We start from the raw sequence: 18,768 nt of genomic DNA, 5'->3' as shown, positions 1-18,768 counted from the left end.
TATTCTAAAAAACTATTTTAAATCAGTACTCACAAAAGAAGATATTAAAAACTTTCCAATAGTGAGAGATTATCAAGAGAAGGAGTAACTTTAAGTTCTATCATTAGAAAAAAAAAGAAAAACGAATCCATCTAATGGCCATTTAATCCTCCAGATTGGATAGCCTGTATTCTAGAGCCGTGAAACATAACTGCAGAAATAATGTATGTGTTGATTTGTCATTCATTCAAAGTTCCAATATTCTGAAGAATTCCTAGGGAAATGTAAATTCAAGACAGGAGGGAGGCTGAAAGCAGGAAATCAAAAAACCAGTTTGCCTAGCATCTGTCATTGGGAAAATGCTGAAATCCTTTCTTAAGGAGATAACAGCAAGAAGCAATCAAGTGAAGTACGTGTGGTTTTATGAAAGGAAAATAATATTTGGCAAATTTGCTGGAGTTCTGTGAATATGTAGCAAACAAGATGGATAAAGGGGAATAGGTAGGTACAATATATTTGTATTTTCAGAAGGCACTTAATAAGGTATCACCTAAAAAAAAAAAATCACAAGATGAAAACACTCAAGATTTGGAGCAGTACCACAGGAAAGGTTGACTAACTGGAAGAAAGCAGTCAGCCAGGATAACTGAATAATTTTCAGATTGGTATTAGTGGGGGTACCACAGAGACTCAAATATAACCTCCACTGAGGTTAGATGAAATAAAAAAAGCTAGAGAATATCAGTTAAGGGGGAAAAGGAGAAAAGTTTAAATGGAACATCAAGAGAAACTAAGAGGGATTGTGCACACTGCTGCCAAATTTGTCAGTGATCCAGAGATAGGTAGGGTGACAAATTGTGAAGAGACCACCAAGAGCAAAGGGATGTAGATAGAATACATGTGCACAAGAAGTTGGTCTATTCAGAGTAATGTGGGAAACAGTAAGGTCATTCACTTTATTAATTGAAAGCGTCAGGCTACAAAATGTTGTCCAATGGAATCTGGAGGTCCGAGGACATGAAACACAAAGGTTCATGTGCAGGTAAGCAACAAAACAGCTAATACTACATTGTATATGGAGTACAAATGGAGGCAATATCTGATGCAATTTTAAAGTACATGGAGTACTGTGCACAGTTTTAGACTCAAATTTTAAAGAAATTATATACTCATTATAAAGGTTGGGCAAAGAAGGTTCACCAAATTAATTCACAAAACAAAGGGAATTATACATGAAGAGAGGTTGACTACCTTCTCTGCCTCAAAGGGTGATTACAGGGTAAATACTGAAAAATGTCTCCCTTCCAGGTGTATTGAAATGGAGGGAACATAGTTTTGAATAAGTGATCACCAATCTCAAACAGAGATGAGAATGAATTTCTTCTCTCAAGGAATCTTTGGATTTCCCTACCTCAGAGAGGTGTGAAGAGAGTCATTAAAAAATACTTAAAGAAGAAATTGACACATATTTCATCTTTGGGAAGTCAAAGAGTATGGAGATGGAGCAAGAGAATGGAGTTGAGACCACGATTAGGGCATAATCCTTTTGAATGGTGGAGCAGACTGAAGGCCTGATTGGCCTACTCCTGCTTGTTTCTTGAGTCAACCTGTTGAGGGATTCCTCCTGTTGTTGCATACATAATCAGCCATTCAAGGCTAAGGTAACTGATATTATGACATACTCTGCATAAACTTCAAGTGATAGTTAACATTCCATTTACTAATGCACCTACCAGTGTGGCAGGTAATGAAAGCATACTGTTTCCCATATTAGAAACAATTCACTAGCTGTGATAACATGGAACAAATTCTCTGGGTTCCGTCTCTTAATTCATTCTGTAACACCAGCAACAAGTTTTCACTAGCTCCATGTCTATGTACATTAAGGCACTTAACTGAAGTGGCATCAATTTTTTTTCCCTGGGATAAGCAGCTGACAACTCCAAGGCCAGTTCTTCTCCGGAAGCTTGTTAGGACCCACAAGGCAGAATTACTGGTCGAGGTAGTGCACCTCCTGCATGTTAACCCACAGTATGCTCTGGTACGGCACCAGGATGGACGGGATAGCACAGTGTCCATCCGGAACCTGGCTCGAGCTGGTATGGGAGGTGCACCCAGTAGCCTCTATCAATGACCAGTCAGCTCCAGGGATCACCCCAACAAGCGATGAAGTGAACCTACCGCCATGCCCCTTGGGCTGCCACCCCCACCCCTAAAAACAAGTCCCCCACCCCCACAGAACTGGTACACACAGACACAATTCAGTCCTCTAACACTCAACCTGTTGAACAAGCCACCGTTCCGCAGGAATCGACGACACAATCAGTGCTGCGTCAAATGCAGCACCGGATAAAACCACCAGATCAGCTGAACCTATGAAGTGCTATGGACTAAATGACCAGTTCAAATGGACATTGCCCTGCTTCTCCCCGCTGGACTTCATCCAAAAAAAAGAAAGGGTGAGTATGGTGGAACGTGGTACTGCAGGGATGTTCTCACTGGGCTGGTCAGGCTGGCCTACCTTCCATACCTGTAGCTCCTCCCTGTAAGATCCCTAATAAAGGCTGAGAGCCCTAATCTCCTCCCTCATACCCTGCCTTGGACGTGAGCCAGCAGCATGTAGAGGCATGCCATGGTTTTCTGATTAATAAACCCTTTGACTACTTGCTTCCTGTCTGTAGATGGTCATTGATCATGCCACACTACTGCAACAAAGCTAAGAAGAAAGCAAATTGTTTAGAGCACAGAAGTCTGGAGAGATCTTGATTGGTTAAGTATATGGGCATGGATCTGGCAGATGGAGTACAACATTGATAAATGTGAGGTCATCCACTTTTGAAGGAAAAAAAAATCAGACTATCATTTAAATGATGAATAATTGCAGCATTAATTGAGACATGGGAGAGTTATACATGAATCGCAAAATATAAGTTTGCAGGTGCAGCAGATAATCTAGAGGGCAAATGGGAACACTACTTGGTGCTTCCCTTCCATTTTCTTAGTAAAGGTGAATAAATTAATAGGCAGTTCAGTAGTCAAATATTCGTTATGAATTTGGTTTCAATTCAGGTGCTATTTTGAACTGAAACATTTTTCTTCAGTTGCTCCAATTATTAATAATTTATTTTCCCTCCATCTTGCTTTGATCGTGTTTTTCATAAATGAAGTGAAAAGGATATCACTTCATTTTTTGATCTATTTGAAGAGGGCTGTTTTATGAACTTTGAGCATTTGGCACATAAATTTCATTTCCCTAATTTCCACTTTTTTAGATATTTTAGAAGTTAGAGATTTTCTGAGAAACTAAGTTACTACTTTTCTGTTCTGTATTGATTTATTTATTTTCGGTTAAATCCTTGTCAAAAAGATTTAATTGGATTTATTTATGGATTAGTTTCTAAAAGATGTTGCATTTCTATGAATAAAATTAAGAGTACTTGGGAGAGTGATTTACAAACTAGTCTTTCTAAGGATATATGGACCAAGTGTTTAAAATTGGTCCATTCCTCTTCCATTTGATAGTACATAGAACATATTTATCCAAAGATAAATTAGCTAAGATTTTCCTACTATCAACCCTGTATGTGACAGATGTCATAATGGAGTTTCTTCCTTATTTCATATGTTTTGGTCCTATTCAGCATTAGATCATCATTGGAAGGAAATTTTAATGCATTTTGCCATATTTTTTCAGTTACTATTCAGCCTCATCCCATTACAGCTTTATTTGGTGTGGTGATAGAGAACAGTCAATAATCCCTGTCGTATTGCCATGTGAAAGCTTTTGCCATGTTAACAGCTAGAAGATGGATTTTGCTAAGATGGAGGACTCTTTCCCTGCCAGTTATGTTCAATGAATGACCCAAACCCTTTATCATGCTTGAACCTTCAGAAGATTAGAGGTAATGTTTTGAAAACTAAAGTTGTTTAATAAAATGCGGCACAATTTTATGGAATATTTTAATGTTTAATGAATAATGCCGTGGTTTACTGTTTTGTATGTAACATGCAAAGCGTTTGTAGTCTCTTCCTGAATTTACTTATTTAGACATAAGACAATTCACCAACGTACTATTGCTGTTACCCTTTTGGTGGGTTAAGGTGTCCCAGTGGTTTTTTTCTCTCTTTTTATTTAGGGGATATAAATTTAGAATTAGTTAGTTACAGTTTTTTCTTCTTTTGTTTTTTTTTCTGCAGGAACAAGAGATATAATATTAAATTCTGTCTGTTTATAATTAGTTGTGATGTTCATTGTTATTCTAGGATACGTTTCAATTACTCTGTACCTGTACAGCATATTTTTCTTGTTCTGAAACTTTTTGTTGTGTGTGTGTGTGTGTGTGTGTGTGTGTGTGTGTGTTTGTGTGTGTATTAAAATTCAATAAATTTAAAGAAAATGGGATGATAGCATTTATTGTTAGGGGGAATTAATTTAAGACCAGGGAGGTTCAGCTACAACTAAGCAGTGGAGAGGAGGTGGAAGTCAGGTGTGATCTACAACAAGTATTTAATCTGGCCTGTCAATTTGATTTCCTCAAAATGAAGGCAAATGACAAAATAGAAGAGTTTTTAGCTAAGTTGAACTCACGAAATACCAAGTGGAACAAAACAAGCTGATAAAACCATTTGAAATAGAAGAAATACATGATATATTAAAAAAGCTACCGAACAATAAAACCCTTGGAGAGGATGGATTGCTAATAGAATTCTATAAAACATTTAAAGAGTTATTAATTCCTCCTCTCCTGGAAGTAATGAACCAGATAGAAGAAACACAAAACTTGCCAGATTCATGTAAGACAGCAATAATTACAGTAATACCAAAGACAGGGAAGGATCCACTAACAACTCCATCATATAGACCAATATCTCTACTTAATACAGATTATAAAATAATACCAAAATTATTAGCAAACAGATTGGCCAACTGTGTACAAAAATAGTAAAACAAGATCAAACTGGATGATTAAAAAAAAGACGAACAGTGGAAAATGTCTGTAAATTTATTAATTTAATTCATGCAGTTCAAGGAAATAAGATGCCAACAGTGGCTGTTGATTTAGATGCAGAAAAAGCCTTTGACAGGGTAGAATGGAATTATTTATTCAAAGTATTACAGAGGTTCAATCTACCAGAAAAATATATTAATTGGATTAAAGCATTATATAATGAACCATTGGTGAAGGTGACAGTAAATGGATATGTATCGAACAATTTAAATTAAGTAGGTCAACTAGGCAGGGATGTCCACTATCTCCCTCACTGTTTGTTTTAGCAATAGAACCATTGGCAGAACTGATAAGAACAGAAAATAAAATAAAAGGGATAAAAATAAAGAAGTATAAAATCAGTTTATTTGCAGATGACATCATAGTATACTTAACAGAACCAGAAATATCAATAAAAGAACTACATAAGAAATTGAAGGAATATGGAGAAATACTGGGGTACAAGATCAACGCAAATAAAAGTGAAGCGATGCCAATGAGTAATGTGGATTATACAGAATTTAAAAAAGAATCAGCATTTAAATGGCAAACACAAGCAATCCAATACCTAGGTATTAGATTAGATAATAATTTAAGCTACTTGTACAAATTAAATTATCAGCCATTAATGAAGAAATTATAGGAAGACTTAGAACATTGGAAAGAATTACCACTAACATTGATAGAGAGGGTAAAATGCATTAAAATGAATGTCTTCCCAAGGATACAATACTTTTTTCAATCATTTCTAATTCCCTTCACAGAGAAATTCTTCAGTGAACTAAAGAGAATAATAGGAAATTCTTATGGAAAGGGAGGATAGCGTTAGATAAATTAACAGAGTGGTACAAACAAGGTGGTTTGTATCCTCCGACAAACTTTTAAAATTATTATATTGCAGTACAATTAAGGTATTTATCAGATTTTTACCAGACAAGTGAAAAACCAGATTGGACTAAGATAGAGCTAGATAAAATAGGGGAGAAGGTACCAGAACATATACTTTATAAGTGGGATGAAAAGCTGGTGCAATATAAAAGCTCACCAGTACTGCATCATTTACTCAATATATGGAAGAAGATTCACTTAGAAAGGAAAAAGACAAATTACCAACTACCAAAATTATTAATGAAGCAAAATCAGGTAATCCCTTTTACAATAGATAACCTTTCCTTTAGAGAATGGGAGAGAAAAGAAATTAAAAGAATAGAAAATTGTTTTTTGTAAATAATTTACTGTCATTTGAACAGGTGAAGGACAAATATGGAATAACTCATGGTACAATGGTTGCATACCATCAACTGAAAGCTTATTTAAAGGATAAATTGGGAAGCAGCTTTGAATATGTGATTACATACACAATGATAATTAAAAGATTTATAACAAACATGTACATCAAGCTGCAAGAGAAGGAAAATGATGAAATAAGCTATAAACGCAAACAAAAATGGGAAAAAGCTTTAAACATAAAGATAAAAAATGAAACATGGGAAAAGTTATGCTCTGGAACCATGAAGAATATAATAAACACAAGGTTATGCATGATACAGTATAATTGGTTACACAGGTTATATATCATGCCCCAAAAGTTTAAAAAAATGGGATCCAACATTATCAGATAGATGTTTTCGCTGAAAGAAGGAAACGGGAACAACATCCTGCTGTGGTTGTATTTGAATTCAGACTCTTCCAACTTTAAAAGTGAAAAATTTTGGGAAGATCTAAATCAGATCTAAAATTACAAAAAGCAACATACCAAAAAATCCAGTGATCTTTCTTCTAAGTAATATAAGAAGTAAAGAATTAGGCCTCAATTTGGATGAAGCGCAAAAAAAGATTTATTATGATAGCCTTAGCTGTAGCAAAAAAATGTATAATGTCAACTTGGAAATCGGAAGAGAGCATGAGAGTACAGCAATGGTACATAGAAATGAATAAATGTATTCCATTGGAAAAAATAACATATAATTTAAAAAATAAAGTCACATTATTTGAACAAGTTTGGGAACTGTACATGGAACATAACAGAGAGGGTTTGCCTCGGACCTCCATCCCCTAAAATGATAAGAAGACAAAATGACTTGATCCAGTGTGTAAAAGTAGATGACACAATTTTCTTGTTTATTTTCATTGTTTGATGACATTGTTTAATGGTTTTATTGTATTGTACATGTTGAACGTTTAATGGGTTTGGAAGGGGGTGGGAAGTGGGGAGGGAAGGTAGGGGGGAAAAAAGGGGAGAAAATGCCACTGTGTATATTTTAGAGGGAAATGTTTTTATGTATTTTGATTGATATGGTTCACAGTGTGAAATTTTTTTTTTAATTAAAATTGAAGGCAAAAATTGGTTGTTAAGATTACCACAGGGATTTCCTCAGTTGAAGAATGGTGGGGAAGGGGGTGAAGATTGTACTGATCAATATCTACAAATGACAGACAGTCACCTCATTCAGGACACAAGTATGTGACTTGATGTAGCTATTGAACAGACCATTTGAGGCATCCAGCTGGAGTGGGGGTGTAGTATATGATTTTTTTACACTTCGCTCCAGCAATTCCACTTGACTAACCCTATGGGCCACAAAAGTGCCAGCTAATATGGTCTCCCAAGTGAACTCGACCCACGACCACATGTTCAGCACTATCACTGAACATACATGAACCACTGAGAGATGGAAAAAAACAAAATTAAAATTCACAGACCAACTGAACTGGTGATCCATTTGGGAGAGAGCAGGGTACCTGCACCTCACCGATTTATTGATCTAAAGCTCCTATCTGTCAGACTAAGCCATAGCTCCATGTATTTTTACAGTGAACTAGTTTCTTCTCATCCAGCCAACTCTTTCAAAATGCAAGTCTGACATCCTCTGACAAGTACGTCATCATTTACTTTGACACTTTTTGACCTTGACCTGCAGCATGAAGTAAAACACAGCAGTGTGCATGCACCCTGTTTCATGTAAGGGCTTAAGCCTGAAACGTTGGTATTGTATTTTTTTTTATCTTTGCTATATAAAGGACACTATTTGACCTGCTGAGTTTCTCCAGCATTGTGGTTTTACTCCCTGCTGCATTACCCTTGGCTATTTTTCTTGGAATCTCAAAAATAAAATAAATGATTCATGGCACTTATTGCTCACTGCTCTAAATGTAAACGAGCAATACTTAACCTCAAGATATTCATTTTTAAATCATGAGACCAGACATCATACCGTTATAATCTGGCTTTATTTAATCACAGCATGTTTCAGAGAGACAGGAGAATCGAAGCCAGCGTCACCAGGGTGAAGGACTGCTTCTTCCCAAAGGATCTGCTCACACTAACCACCCGAGAACCTCATTTGTACAAAACTATATTTAATTATTTATATCTATAGATAAAATACTTCTCCTGCATGTGTATTATTTGACTGACTGTATGTGTGATAGGTCTGGTTGTGCGTTTTTGTACCGAGGACCCGAGAACGCTGTTTGGTCGGGTTGTACTTGTACAATCAGATGACAATAAACTTTGCTTATCCATCCTGCTGTGGTTGTATTTGAATTCAGACTCTTCCAACTTTAAAACATATCCCTGACTGTTGGAAAAGATTGTGCAATTCATTACTTTCAACTTGTATCCAATCCCCTGTTTGCATTCCTCACTAAGTCAACAGGGTATTAAATTGGGAGCGTATGGTAATTCGAACTTTTTAAAAAGTAATGTTAAATAAAATATAGTTGTAAACAAATTTCTGGTGAATTTGTGTAGCAAGGCGCCTTTGGAATTTGTTCAATTGGAACAGTGAGCTGCAACTGTCGGAACGAATAACGTCCTCCCAATTTCTCGGAATATTTCTTATTTTTCATTCCCATAAACACTGTTGAGAAGGGTGACGAGGTGGAGCTGTATTTCTGTATACACATCACCAGTGAGAAATAATTTCCACTTCCTCAATTTAAGAAGCTCCCGCTCACAGCTCATTCAATGTCACTGTTTCAAAGCTCTTTCCTTTCGTCCGTTCTCTGGCTAATTTTGTGACTAAAGAACTGCCAACGCGACTTCGCTCCCAAAGGAATTACTCCGTTTAACAATTGGTCCCAATGTCAGATAATTACCTTGACTCTTCCAGAGACTCCAGGCACGGTCAACCTACCTGTACGATTGCAGGGATTTCACTTTAAAAGCTGCAGGTCAAGAAAGGCGATGGATCCGCACCTTTCTCTCCTGTCTGAACCAACTAAATATCAACTTTGCACCGGCTCAGTCACTCCATCTCTGGGCGAACCCTCACCAGATTGCCGAATGATAGTGGGACGGGAACGTCATTCAATAGATGCGGCCACTGACCCCGAAATCCCATCGAGTTATATTGTTGCAAAAAATCCTGCTCATCGCCCTTCATTCCTGTCTCGTCTGCACTAAATGACAGCTCCTCTGTAAATTACACTTAGTAATGACATATTATAAGCAAATACATTAAGATATTTAAAAGAGGATCCCAACGTTTGAAATCGTTCAATTAAAGCAAAACTTTAAAACGAATGGGTAAACACAAATTAACTTATGTCTCCCCTTTTTTTCCTACCAATAGCCAGGATCCATATCTCGAACAGGAGAAAATGAGCCGTCCTGCCGGAGGAATGCATGAAGACATCGCGCCCCATTGGCTGCCTGCACTGTACAGTTGCTTTGTTGAGGAGTAATCCGCTTTCGTCTCGTTTGATAGTGAAATGAGGCAACTCCTGCTTTGGCTCCGGGATCTCACAATACACGCCACAAAAAACCCAGAGAATAAATGTAAACATGGACTGCACCTACCCATCTGTTAACATCTCCTCCCACTTACGTGCTCCAGCGCGGTCAAATGCAGAAGAATATCATCTTCCATAGGAAATCGCCTTATTTACCCGAATATTTCTAATTTATGGGGTTCTTACCTCTTAGAACGAGTTTTTTTTTAAATCTCACAGGGTATAATAGAAATAAAATTGGAACAGGTGGACAATTCTTGTCCTTTGGATGAACTGCCAATGGAAAGATTTCGAGTGTATGCAAGTTTTAATGAATCTTCTTTTGGTGAAATTTCCGAAGTATAAAACTGAGCTGAAACATGGGAACAATTAAAACGCTCCCGACCTTTGGCATCTGCTTGGTCAAAACGTAACATCAACAAAAGTCAGAAAAAAATTCAAAGAACGAAAACATAACCTATCAATACATTACAAATATTTGCTTCGCCTATTATCCAAAAGCATTAGTTTAACAATGACAAAATAGTTCTGGGGATGAAGGATTTCAGCTCCAAGATTACACCAGAGTTGTGAGGATATTTGAAAGAGAGCTGTGACTAATTTAAATAGAGAGATTTTTTATTCCTTTTAGCCAAAACTATAAAGAATGCAAATGATACAAGGGAGATTGAAAGAAATGAGGTTATTTAAACTAGTGAGATCTGGAACTCTGTTGTGGAAACAAAATAAGTTACCCTTTTCAAAGGCATTGAAAAGGAATGGGAGAATAATTTATAGCCTGTTGGGGAAAGAAGTGAGGAAGACTGACAGTATCACTCCACTAAGAGGCACATCAGACTCAATGAGACAACTTAAACCTTCTGCACTTTCATGATTTTGTAATAACTGGAATACACCTATTTTTGCAGATCTAACATGTTTTAATTAATTTCCATTCTGTGAGATTATTTTTACATGCGCTTAAATTTTCTGAAAGTGATTTAGCAGATTTCAATGCTGTTCTTGGATTTAATATAGCTGGAAAATGAAGATTTTGCTTCCTGAACACTTTGGGTGTATTTTATGGATTTGGGGCTGCTGATCACCTTAACATTTCCTATCACCTACCAATTTTTAGATATTACCCTTTTTGTGATTTCCTGTCATATTTTAAGTCGACTTCAAGCATACAAAACCTCAAAGTCCCACGTCATTGAAAATGTAGTTTCTGCGTACACATTTGGATTTCTTCCTTGCTGATCTTGGTGCAGTCAGTGACGAACATGGTGAAAGGTTTCACCAAGACATTGCGACCATGGAAAATCAATAACAAGGCAACAGGAATCCATCAATACTGGCTGGCTATTGTTGGACACTGACATGAGAGGCATCAAATGCTGAGTACAAATGAAAATCAGTGGCAAAACATTTTTAGGTGAGTTAAACTAACACAATGTGTCAGCATCATTATGTGATTAAACATGTTAAATTCAATCAAAGTTAATTTAATGTTTCTCCAGCTTCCTACGCGATACAGAACATCTGAAATTATCTTTGTGTTCGTCTTGAGATTATCTATCATAATCCCCTTTTTTTTTCAGGAAGCAAACCTCTTGAAAAAAGTTGCTGCTCAGTGTGATTGATCTTTATCATGCCCCTTAACAGAAGACTGGAGATAGCTGATATTATTCCTTTGTTTAAGAAAAACTTAAAGGCAACCAGGAAATTTCAGGGCAGTGAGCTTGACATCAAGGCATGGGAAATCATGTCATATGAATTTAATTGTTTTCTGAGGTGACCAAGAGAATTGATGAGGTGACCAAGACGACTGATGAGAAGAGATGGGTAAGATGTTGTTTATATGAACTTTAGCAAGCCTTTTGACAAGGTCCCTTGCATAGTCAACTGGTCTGGGTGATGAGATCACATGGGATCCAAGATCAGTGGGCAAAATGAATACAAAGTTTGCTAGGAGCAGGATTATAGTGGAGGATTGTTTTTGGGATTTGAGACCTGTGACTAGTAGGGTCCTGCAAAGATTGATGTTGGGTACTCTGTTGATTATTGTACACATTAACAGTTTGAATGAGGCTAAAGATGGCATGACACCAAAATTAACAGGACCAACAGGGAAAGTTGGCAAGGGGGTGGGAGATGGAAGTTTACTCAGGGAAGTGCAAAATAATGCATTTTAGGAAGCCAAGCTAGAACAGGACTGTGTAGTGAATGATAGGGCCCTGGAGAGTGTGGTAGATCATCAAAACCAAAGAATGCAAGTACATGGTTCCCTGTAAATGGCAGCACAGGTGGACAAGGTGCTGATTAAGTTATATGGCACAGCATGCTTGCCTTCATCAGATGGGCACTGAGTATAAGAGTTGGGTTACAAGATGTACAAGACATTGCAGCTGGAATATTGTAGGAAGTTCTGGTGCACAGGAAGGATGATGTTAAGCAGAAAAGATTCACAACAATGCTATGAGGACTGAAGGGTTTGATTTATCAAGAGAGACTGGATGGAGTAGGGAGTCATTTCTCCCTGGAGCAGAGGAGGCTGAGGTTGATCTTATGAAGGTTTAAAAAATCAAGAGGAACAGAGATATATTAAAAAAAAATTCTCCAGGATTGCAGCCTAAAACCTGAGGACAGGTTTAAAGGATTTAATGGGTAGGTTTTCATCAGAGGGCATATGGAACAAGCTGTCAGAGGAAGGCATTGAAGCAGATAAAATTACTCTGCTTTAAAGAGTCTTGAATGGGTTCATGGATAGAAAAGGCATAGAGGGATATGGACCCAATGCAGGCAAATGGGATGAATTTTGGTAGGTACTTTGGTCAGCATGGATGAGTTGTGCTAAATGGCCTGCTTCAAAGCTGTCCTAAGTGCCTACCGGAATTTGTCCCATCAGAAACTCTGGGACTCTAGTGGGAGGGAGATTACTGGAGGTTTGTTAGGTACAGTATTTACTTGCATTTGGAAAAGCAAAGTAATGAAAATGATTCATGTGGGTGAGGCAGTGGATATTGTCTTTATTGCATATGACAAGGTCCCTAATGGTAGGCTGGTCCAGAAGATTGTCACATGCTGAGTTGGCAAGCTGGATACAAAACTGGTTTGGTCATAGAAGTCAGAGGGCAGTGATATTGGAGTGTTTTTTTCTGGCTGGAGGTCTGCAACCAGTGCTGTTCAGCAAAGGTCAGTGCTGGGATCTCTGCGGTTTGTAACATACAAATTAGATGAAAATATTGGTGGTGTCATTGTTACATTTGCAAATTACTCAAAATCTTGTGAAATGCAGATAGTTAGGAAAGCTGTCAAAGGATTCAGCAAGATGTAGATCGGGTGAAAAATTGGACAGAAAATGGCAATAGAATTCAATCCAGTCTCAGTGTTTGCAGTTTGGGAGGAGAAATGCAAGGGGAAGGTAGACAGTAACTGGAAGAGGGATCTTGGGGTATGTCCATATCTCTCTGAGAGTGGTAACACAAGTAGACAATGTGGTAAAGAAATCATGGCATACTTGCCTTAATCGGTTGAGCATTGAATTTAAAAGTTAGCAAGTCTTGGTGCACCTGTATAGAACTTTAGTTGTTCCACATATGAAATATTGTGTGCAGTTCTGATTGCTAAACTAAATGAAGGATGTAGAGGCTTTGGCGAGGGTGCAAAAGAGATTCAACAGGATGTTACCTGGATTGGAAAATATCAGTCCATTTCCACCTGGTCCTTTCCTATGGATGTATCTGTTCAAGTATCTTTTTAAACATTGTAATTTCTCCCAAATCTTATCATTTCCTTAGCAGCTCATTCCATGCACCCATTGCCCTCTGTGTGAAAAAGTTGCCCCTCAGATCCCCTTACATCCATGCATTCTTGTTTTATTTAGTTCCATCATCTTCTGCAGGATTTGCATCAACCACCTGCCTGCACCTGGACACACCTTTCTGTAATGCAGCATCATTCTGAACCACCAATCTGTATCATTCCAATTAGTGCCAGTGAAATACTTCTGCTCCATTACTCAGTTTCAAGCTCATGTTATACCAGGCAGCAAAAATACTAGCTAGTAAATGAGACAAGAGTTCATCTCTACCTTGATAAAGTCCAACATAGTTCCTCCACCATTGTTGATGTGCATTTGCAAGGCCTCAGCATTACAATTCTGGTCATCCCCACATTATTGGGCACTCGAGTACTGTGAATTCATTCCTATTCACATGTTTCTATTCAGAAATTTGAGATTTGAAAATTTGTTCTGAGGAATTTATGTGCAAAAATGTAAATAAATGAACACCAACTTTTCAATTAACACCTCTTAATGATGCAGCTATGCGCGACATAAAATTGCAATTCCATCCATTTTTTGGGAATGTAACATCCATCTCCTTCTTGACCCACAATCCAGGGTCCACTGGCAGTAAACCAATGGTTTTGCAGACTATTTCTCCACCACCTACAAGGCTATTACTCCTTGAATGTACAGATTGTATCTAATATCTTGAAAATACTCATGGTCAATGCTAAGTAGCTCAGATGTCAATCTCCCAGAGAGTATCTGCTGTGTCCTCCAAAATGCAATTCCAATTAAAGTATCACTCAGAGAATGAACTCCTGAGAGGATCTCATGATTCGTCACTGTTTACACCATTATAAGTCTTGTGATGACAAAATAACTGATAAGTTTCCATCCTGCCACAATAGTTTCTGTCAATAATTATCTCCATCAAATTTTTATTATTTCTTATTTGAGGCCAAACAAAACAGGATGTAGAGAATCATGGGATAGTAGACCAAATTGCTGGGAGTTCCATTCCACAAACCAGCTTGGCCTGGTGTGAGCTCAGGCTTGTGAAACATAGATGTCACTGACCACCTTTTATTAGCTATTGAATTTTTAAAACATGTATTGGTGTATGGAGTTACTAACAATTCAAAACCAGACAGAATGTAGCCATGATTTGCTTTGAATTCAAGTGTTCTTCTGAACTCTCTATCCTTTAAAATGGATAACAGTGGCCTCTCCACCTTCCCTCAGATTGATGAAGCCAGGAGAACTTTTTTGAAGGCCATTGCAGGATTATCACCAAGCCCCAACATTAGCAAGCCACGAGAGCAATAACCACCCTAGTGGTTAGCAGTGAAATCAGCAAGGATTAAGGCCAGCCTTGTCTAACCAAGGGAGCAAAGACTGTCCCACAACACCTGAGGCAGAAGACTATCTTTCCTGAAGAGCAGAGAACCCTGGACTCCGGGAGTCTAACGAGGATGTACATGACCAGCCCCAAGCATGACTGGGACTCGGAGAGTTAGAGCCTAAGTAAAGTATTACATGATTGTCTGTGGGTGTGAATAAAACCACGTCCTTTTATTTGTCTCAGAGGGATAAAGCACCTGGATAAAACACACTAAGAGATATTGGTCAAAGAGCTCAGAAAGAGAAGGAGCAACACCCTGTCATTCAATTGCATTTGAAGTGCAGACTAGTTTTGCAGATGGTGGGTTTGCTATTGGAGGGGACATTGTGAAGACCTGACCTGGTATTCCTGAGAATTGAGAAAGATGAGAGAAGATGCCTTGAAACTATTGGAACAATCAGGATCATTGTCTCTTTATTTTTGTGCCCACCTGAAATGTACACTGACTTTTAATGACTTTCACTGATTTTAAAAATAAAAGGGTTTCTTACAATTTATGTGGTTATTTTCATCAAGGAGCACTTTACAGTCAGTAAATTATATTTTGAACTAGAAACACAGCAGCTAATGTATGCACAACAAGTTTCAACAAAAACCAGTGTGATAATGATGAAATCAAATTTACTTTATGAGATTAAACGAGATACATATTAGTCAGGTTGCAATGTGGCACCCATTCAAGATTCCTTTATTGTCATGCAATAATAGAGAAAATGTAATATTACATGACGCTTTCTTCTATCTGCCATAAGGCAGACATACATTGAGTTACCATTAGCATTTCCCTGCACCCTTTCCAATAAGAGAGAAAGAGAAGCAAAAGAGAATCCTTTCAGAGTCACTGAGAGTCTGTGGATTCACCTCCAGTGCTTCCACAGCCTCTACAGCCACACAGAACCCTGTTTGATTCATAAGCAACCCGAACTCCCAATTCCACAGCTCAGACATGATCAGGAACCCTTCAGTGCCCGACGCCTTTCGAGACCCCTTCTGGTTCTCAGTGCCCTCATGAATCCTGTTTCTGATGTCCCGCGCAGGTCCACTGCTTCCCTGGAATCGGCACCCCCTGTGGCCACTGCCAAGCGTAGGCACTGCCATCTTGGGCACAGTCCCTGATGTTGCAGGATTTTAATTAAAAAAACCATTGGCTCCTTTAACAGTCCGTTAAAAGTCTGTGCGAAGTCACTGGCATTAGGACCAGCGGTTGGGACCCTGCAGAGCAATGATATGTCTCCGCTCCCCACTCTCACAGGTTCGTACCAGCGGCAGTGCTGCCATTTTTCTTCAAAACAGTGACATTTGTTTCTTTTAAATCCATCTGAAAATGTAAACAGGAACTTGCCGTTAAATGCAGCATCTCTTATTGGTGCAGAACCACAGACACTGATTATCTCGGAAGAGACTGTCTTTTGCTTCTCTTTCTCCTATTGTTGGGGCGTCAGGCAATGCTCATGGTGACTCTTTGTTTGCCTTATAGCAGAAAAAAGTCAAAAATATATCATGTAAATTACATTTTTAACGTGAAAATAAAAGGAATCTTGAATCTTGAAAGTTGAATTCCACCCTCTGGGATTCCCTTCCATAGATATACAGTCCGGGGTGGAGGGAGGGGCAACTGCCTCTCTAAATTCAGACAAAACAGTGGGGAATATTCGGATAAAGCAAAAAGAAAAAAAAATCAGACAGAGAAAGCAAAAAGATAAACAATTTAACAATAACAGAGGTCCTGTTCCAGCACAACCCAACCCTGGGCACCTTCATGCACATGCATCTCACTTCCAACCCAGGCTCCTGACACAGGCCGTGATGTGCTCCAGGAACTAGCTTGTTGCTGGGGCAATGGCACTCAGCGTCAGTGTTCAGGCTTTGTAACATCAATGTGCATACGCTGGAGCTGGCCGACATGTGACAAGGCAGTCACAGCCCAGGTATAGGACTGCTGCTGATGGATGGAATGACTTGCTGTGAACTTCCCGCATCTCTTCATGATGTCAGAGGGTCCATGTAGCATCATCCAGCAATGGGCCTTCCTCCGGATGATGAAGCGGCCCAGGCCTGGGGATGGATGTGAATAATCTCAGCCTTGGATGGAGCGGGATTGGAGTGGTCGGGAATGGTGTTCCTGCGCCTAGTGCCTGGCTGGCTGCTTCTTCACTGAGGAGGCAGTGGCCTGTGTCCAGGCCCGGAGGAGAGATGTGAGGTGGCCTGGGATCAATGTGGGTCCCATGTAAAATTTTAGGAAAATCAACCCCTCTATCCTTTTAACCAAAGAGACCCCATATGTCCATGCTCCCTTCTAATCTAGAATGATAATTTTTCACTTTAGTCTGTGGGCTTTGAGGTGAACCCACATATTGCTTGCACAGATGCAACAGCAGTGGCCTAATGAGGCAGCCAGATGGGAAGTTTGTGAGTTGGTGTGTTCCTTTCACTGTTTGCACTGGCCATCTGTAAATTCCCCATAATGAGGTTCTGAGTGCCATCCTGAATGTTCCTTTTCATTTTGAGCAATCAAAGGCTATGAATTGCTGGGACTGGGGGAGTTGTATTTTTTCAAGCAGGTATCAGTGAATTCAAGAACATAGGTCAGTTTATTTCTTCTGGTGTCCTGTGACAGAGCTTGGAAAGTCTTTTTGGTCTGGTGTTGTGCTTTCAACCATTGTGGGCTGACCAAGACCTCAGTGTGGGGCAAATTGGTCTGGGAAAAAGCATTGATTTTCCCTCCATATAAAGATTTAAATAAAGACTGCATCACTACAAAACACATAGAGGCTTATCACTGACACCATTTTTGCACAAATTCTATTGATCCTGTACTGAAATAACGCAAGACTTGTCTTCATATATTTGGAGAGAAATAACTTGCTGACGAAGAGACCTTGTTCCTTTTAGCTGTAGAAGTGACTCAGGTCCTACCTCTCCAGCTTTTGCTGCATCCAGCTCAAAACTGGGTTTACTTCTTATTTCTCACAAGGGCATCTTTAAAATATTAATTTAAATATTTGAATTTTAAGTCAGAATTTAAATTTAATTTTAAATTTAGGCCTTCAGCATGAGCCTGTACCGCCCAAATACACCCAGCTGACCTATGTTTTGTACAGTGGAGGAAACTAGAGCACCCAGAGAAAACACACACAGGCATGGGGAGAACATACAAAGTCCTTACAGACAAGCCTGGATTTGAATCTGGGCCACTGGTGCTGTAACAGAATTGCGCTAACCGCTGCACTTGTACAGTAGTGGATGAACAAACAGAAGCTTGAGGGGTTCCCTCTGGTATATCTTTATTCACTCAAGATTCCAGCATCTTCAATTCTTGTTTTTTCTTTATATAATGCAGACTGAGTATAATACACTTTTGATTTCAGCTACCATTTTGCATATTGGTAAAACTTGCTTTAAAAATAACTAACGAACAGGAGCTGCACAGTTCACCAGTTTTATTTTCAGGTCAACTGGCCCAATGCTAATTAGAAGGCTGGGTTCTATGATTGCTTGGTATATTTGCAAACCAAATTAGATGATTCCGGTCTTGCTGTATTTGCTATGAAATTTTGGAAGGCCTTGGGCAGAATGTGACTCTACAGCAGTTGTTCTCAACCTTTTTCTTTCCACGCACACCACTTTAAGTAATCCCTGTTAGAAACAGAAGTACCTTCACAGAAATTGCTCGAGACAAAAATTGAGAACAAAGAACATTTATTATACAACAATGCAAAGTTGGATGCTTCCCCTTACCCTGGGAATACACACATACACTGGGGCTCACCCAACTTTTATACAGTTGATTTCAGTATAGGAATACCCTCCCCCTTACATTCTTCTGCCTCCTGGATGAGTTTGGCATTAGGCAATCCTGTCTGCCTAAGTGCTGTTTCTGTGAACTTGGA

At 38.8% G+C, this 18,768-nt stretch overlaps 1 protein-coding gene across 6 annotated transcripts in view; it reads right to left on the bottom strand.

The window, feature by feature from the left end:
* Nucleotides 1-9,703, bottom strand: part of hepacam2 (HEPACAM family member 2) — a 115,078-nt gene extending 105,375 nt beyond the window's left edge. For 5 of the 6 annotated variants that reach the window (XM_069913644.1, XM_069913640.1, XM_069913642.1 and 2 more), the window contains exon 1: nucleotides 9,539-9,703. In XM_069913644.1, coding sequence (XP_069769745.1) covers nucleotides 9,539-9,617 — 79 coding nt within the window. In that variant the 5' untranslated portion in view covers nucleotides 9,618-9,703. Of the gene's footprint in view, nucleotides 1-9,106; nucleotides 9,446-9,538 lie in introns of those variants that run through there. The other variant, XM_069913646.1, reaches the window with a different exon arrangement.
* Between the last annotated feature and the right edge of the window lie 9,065 nt (nucleotides 9,704-18,768).

Source organism: Narcine bancroftii, chromosome 1 (genome assembly GCF_036971445.1).
Source record: "Narcine bancroftii isolate sNarBan1 chromosome 1, sNarBan1.hap1, whole genome shotgun sequence".
NCBI lineage: Eukaryota > Metazoa > Chordata > Chondrichthyes > Torpediniformes > Narcinidae > Narcine > Narcine bancroftii.
The sequence above is the reverse complement of the archived record's forward strand: the minus strand, read 5'-3'. Positions and strand labels throughout refer to the sequence as shown.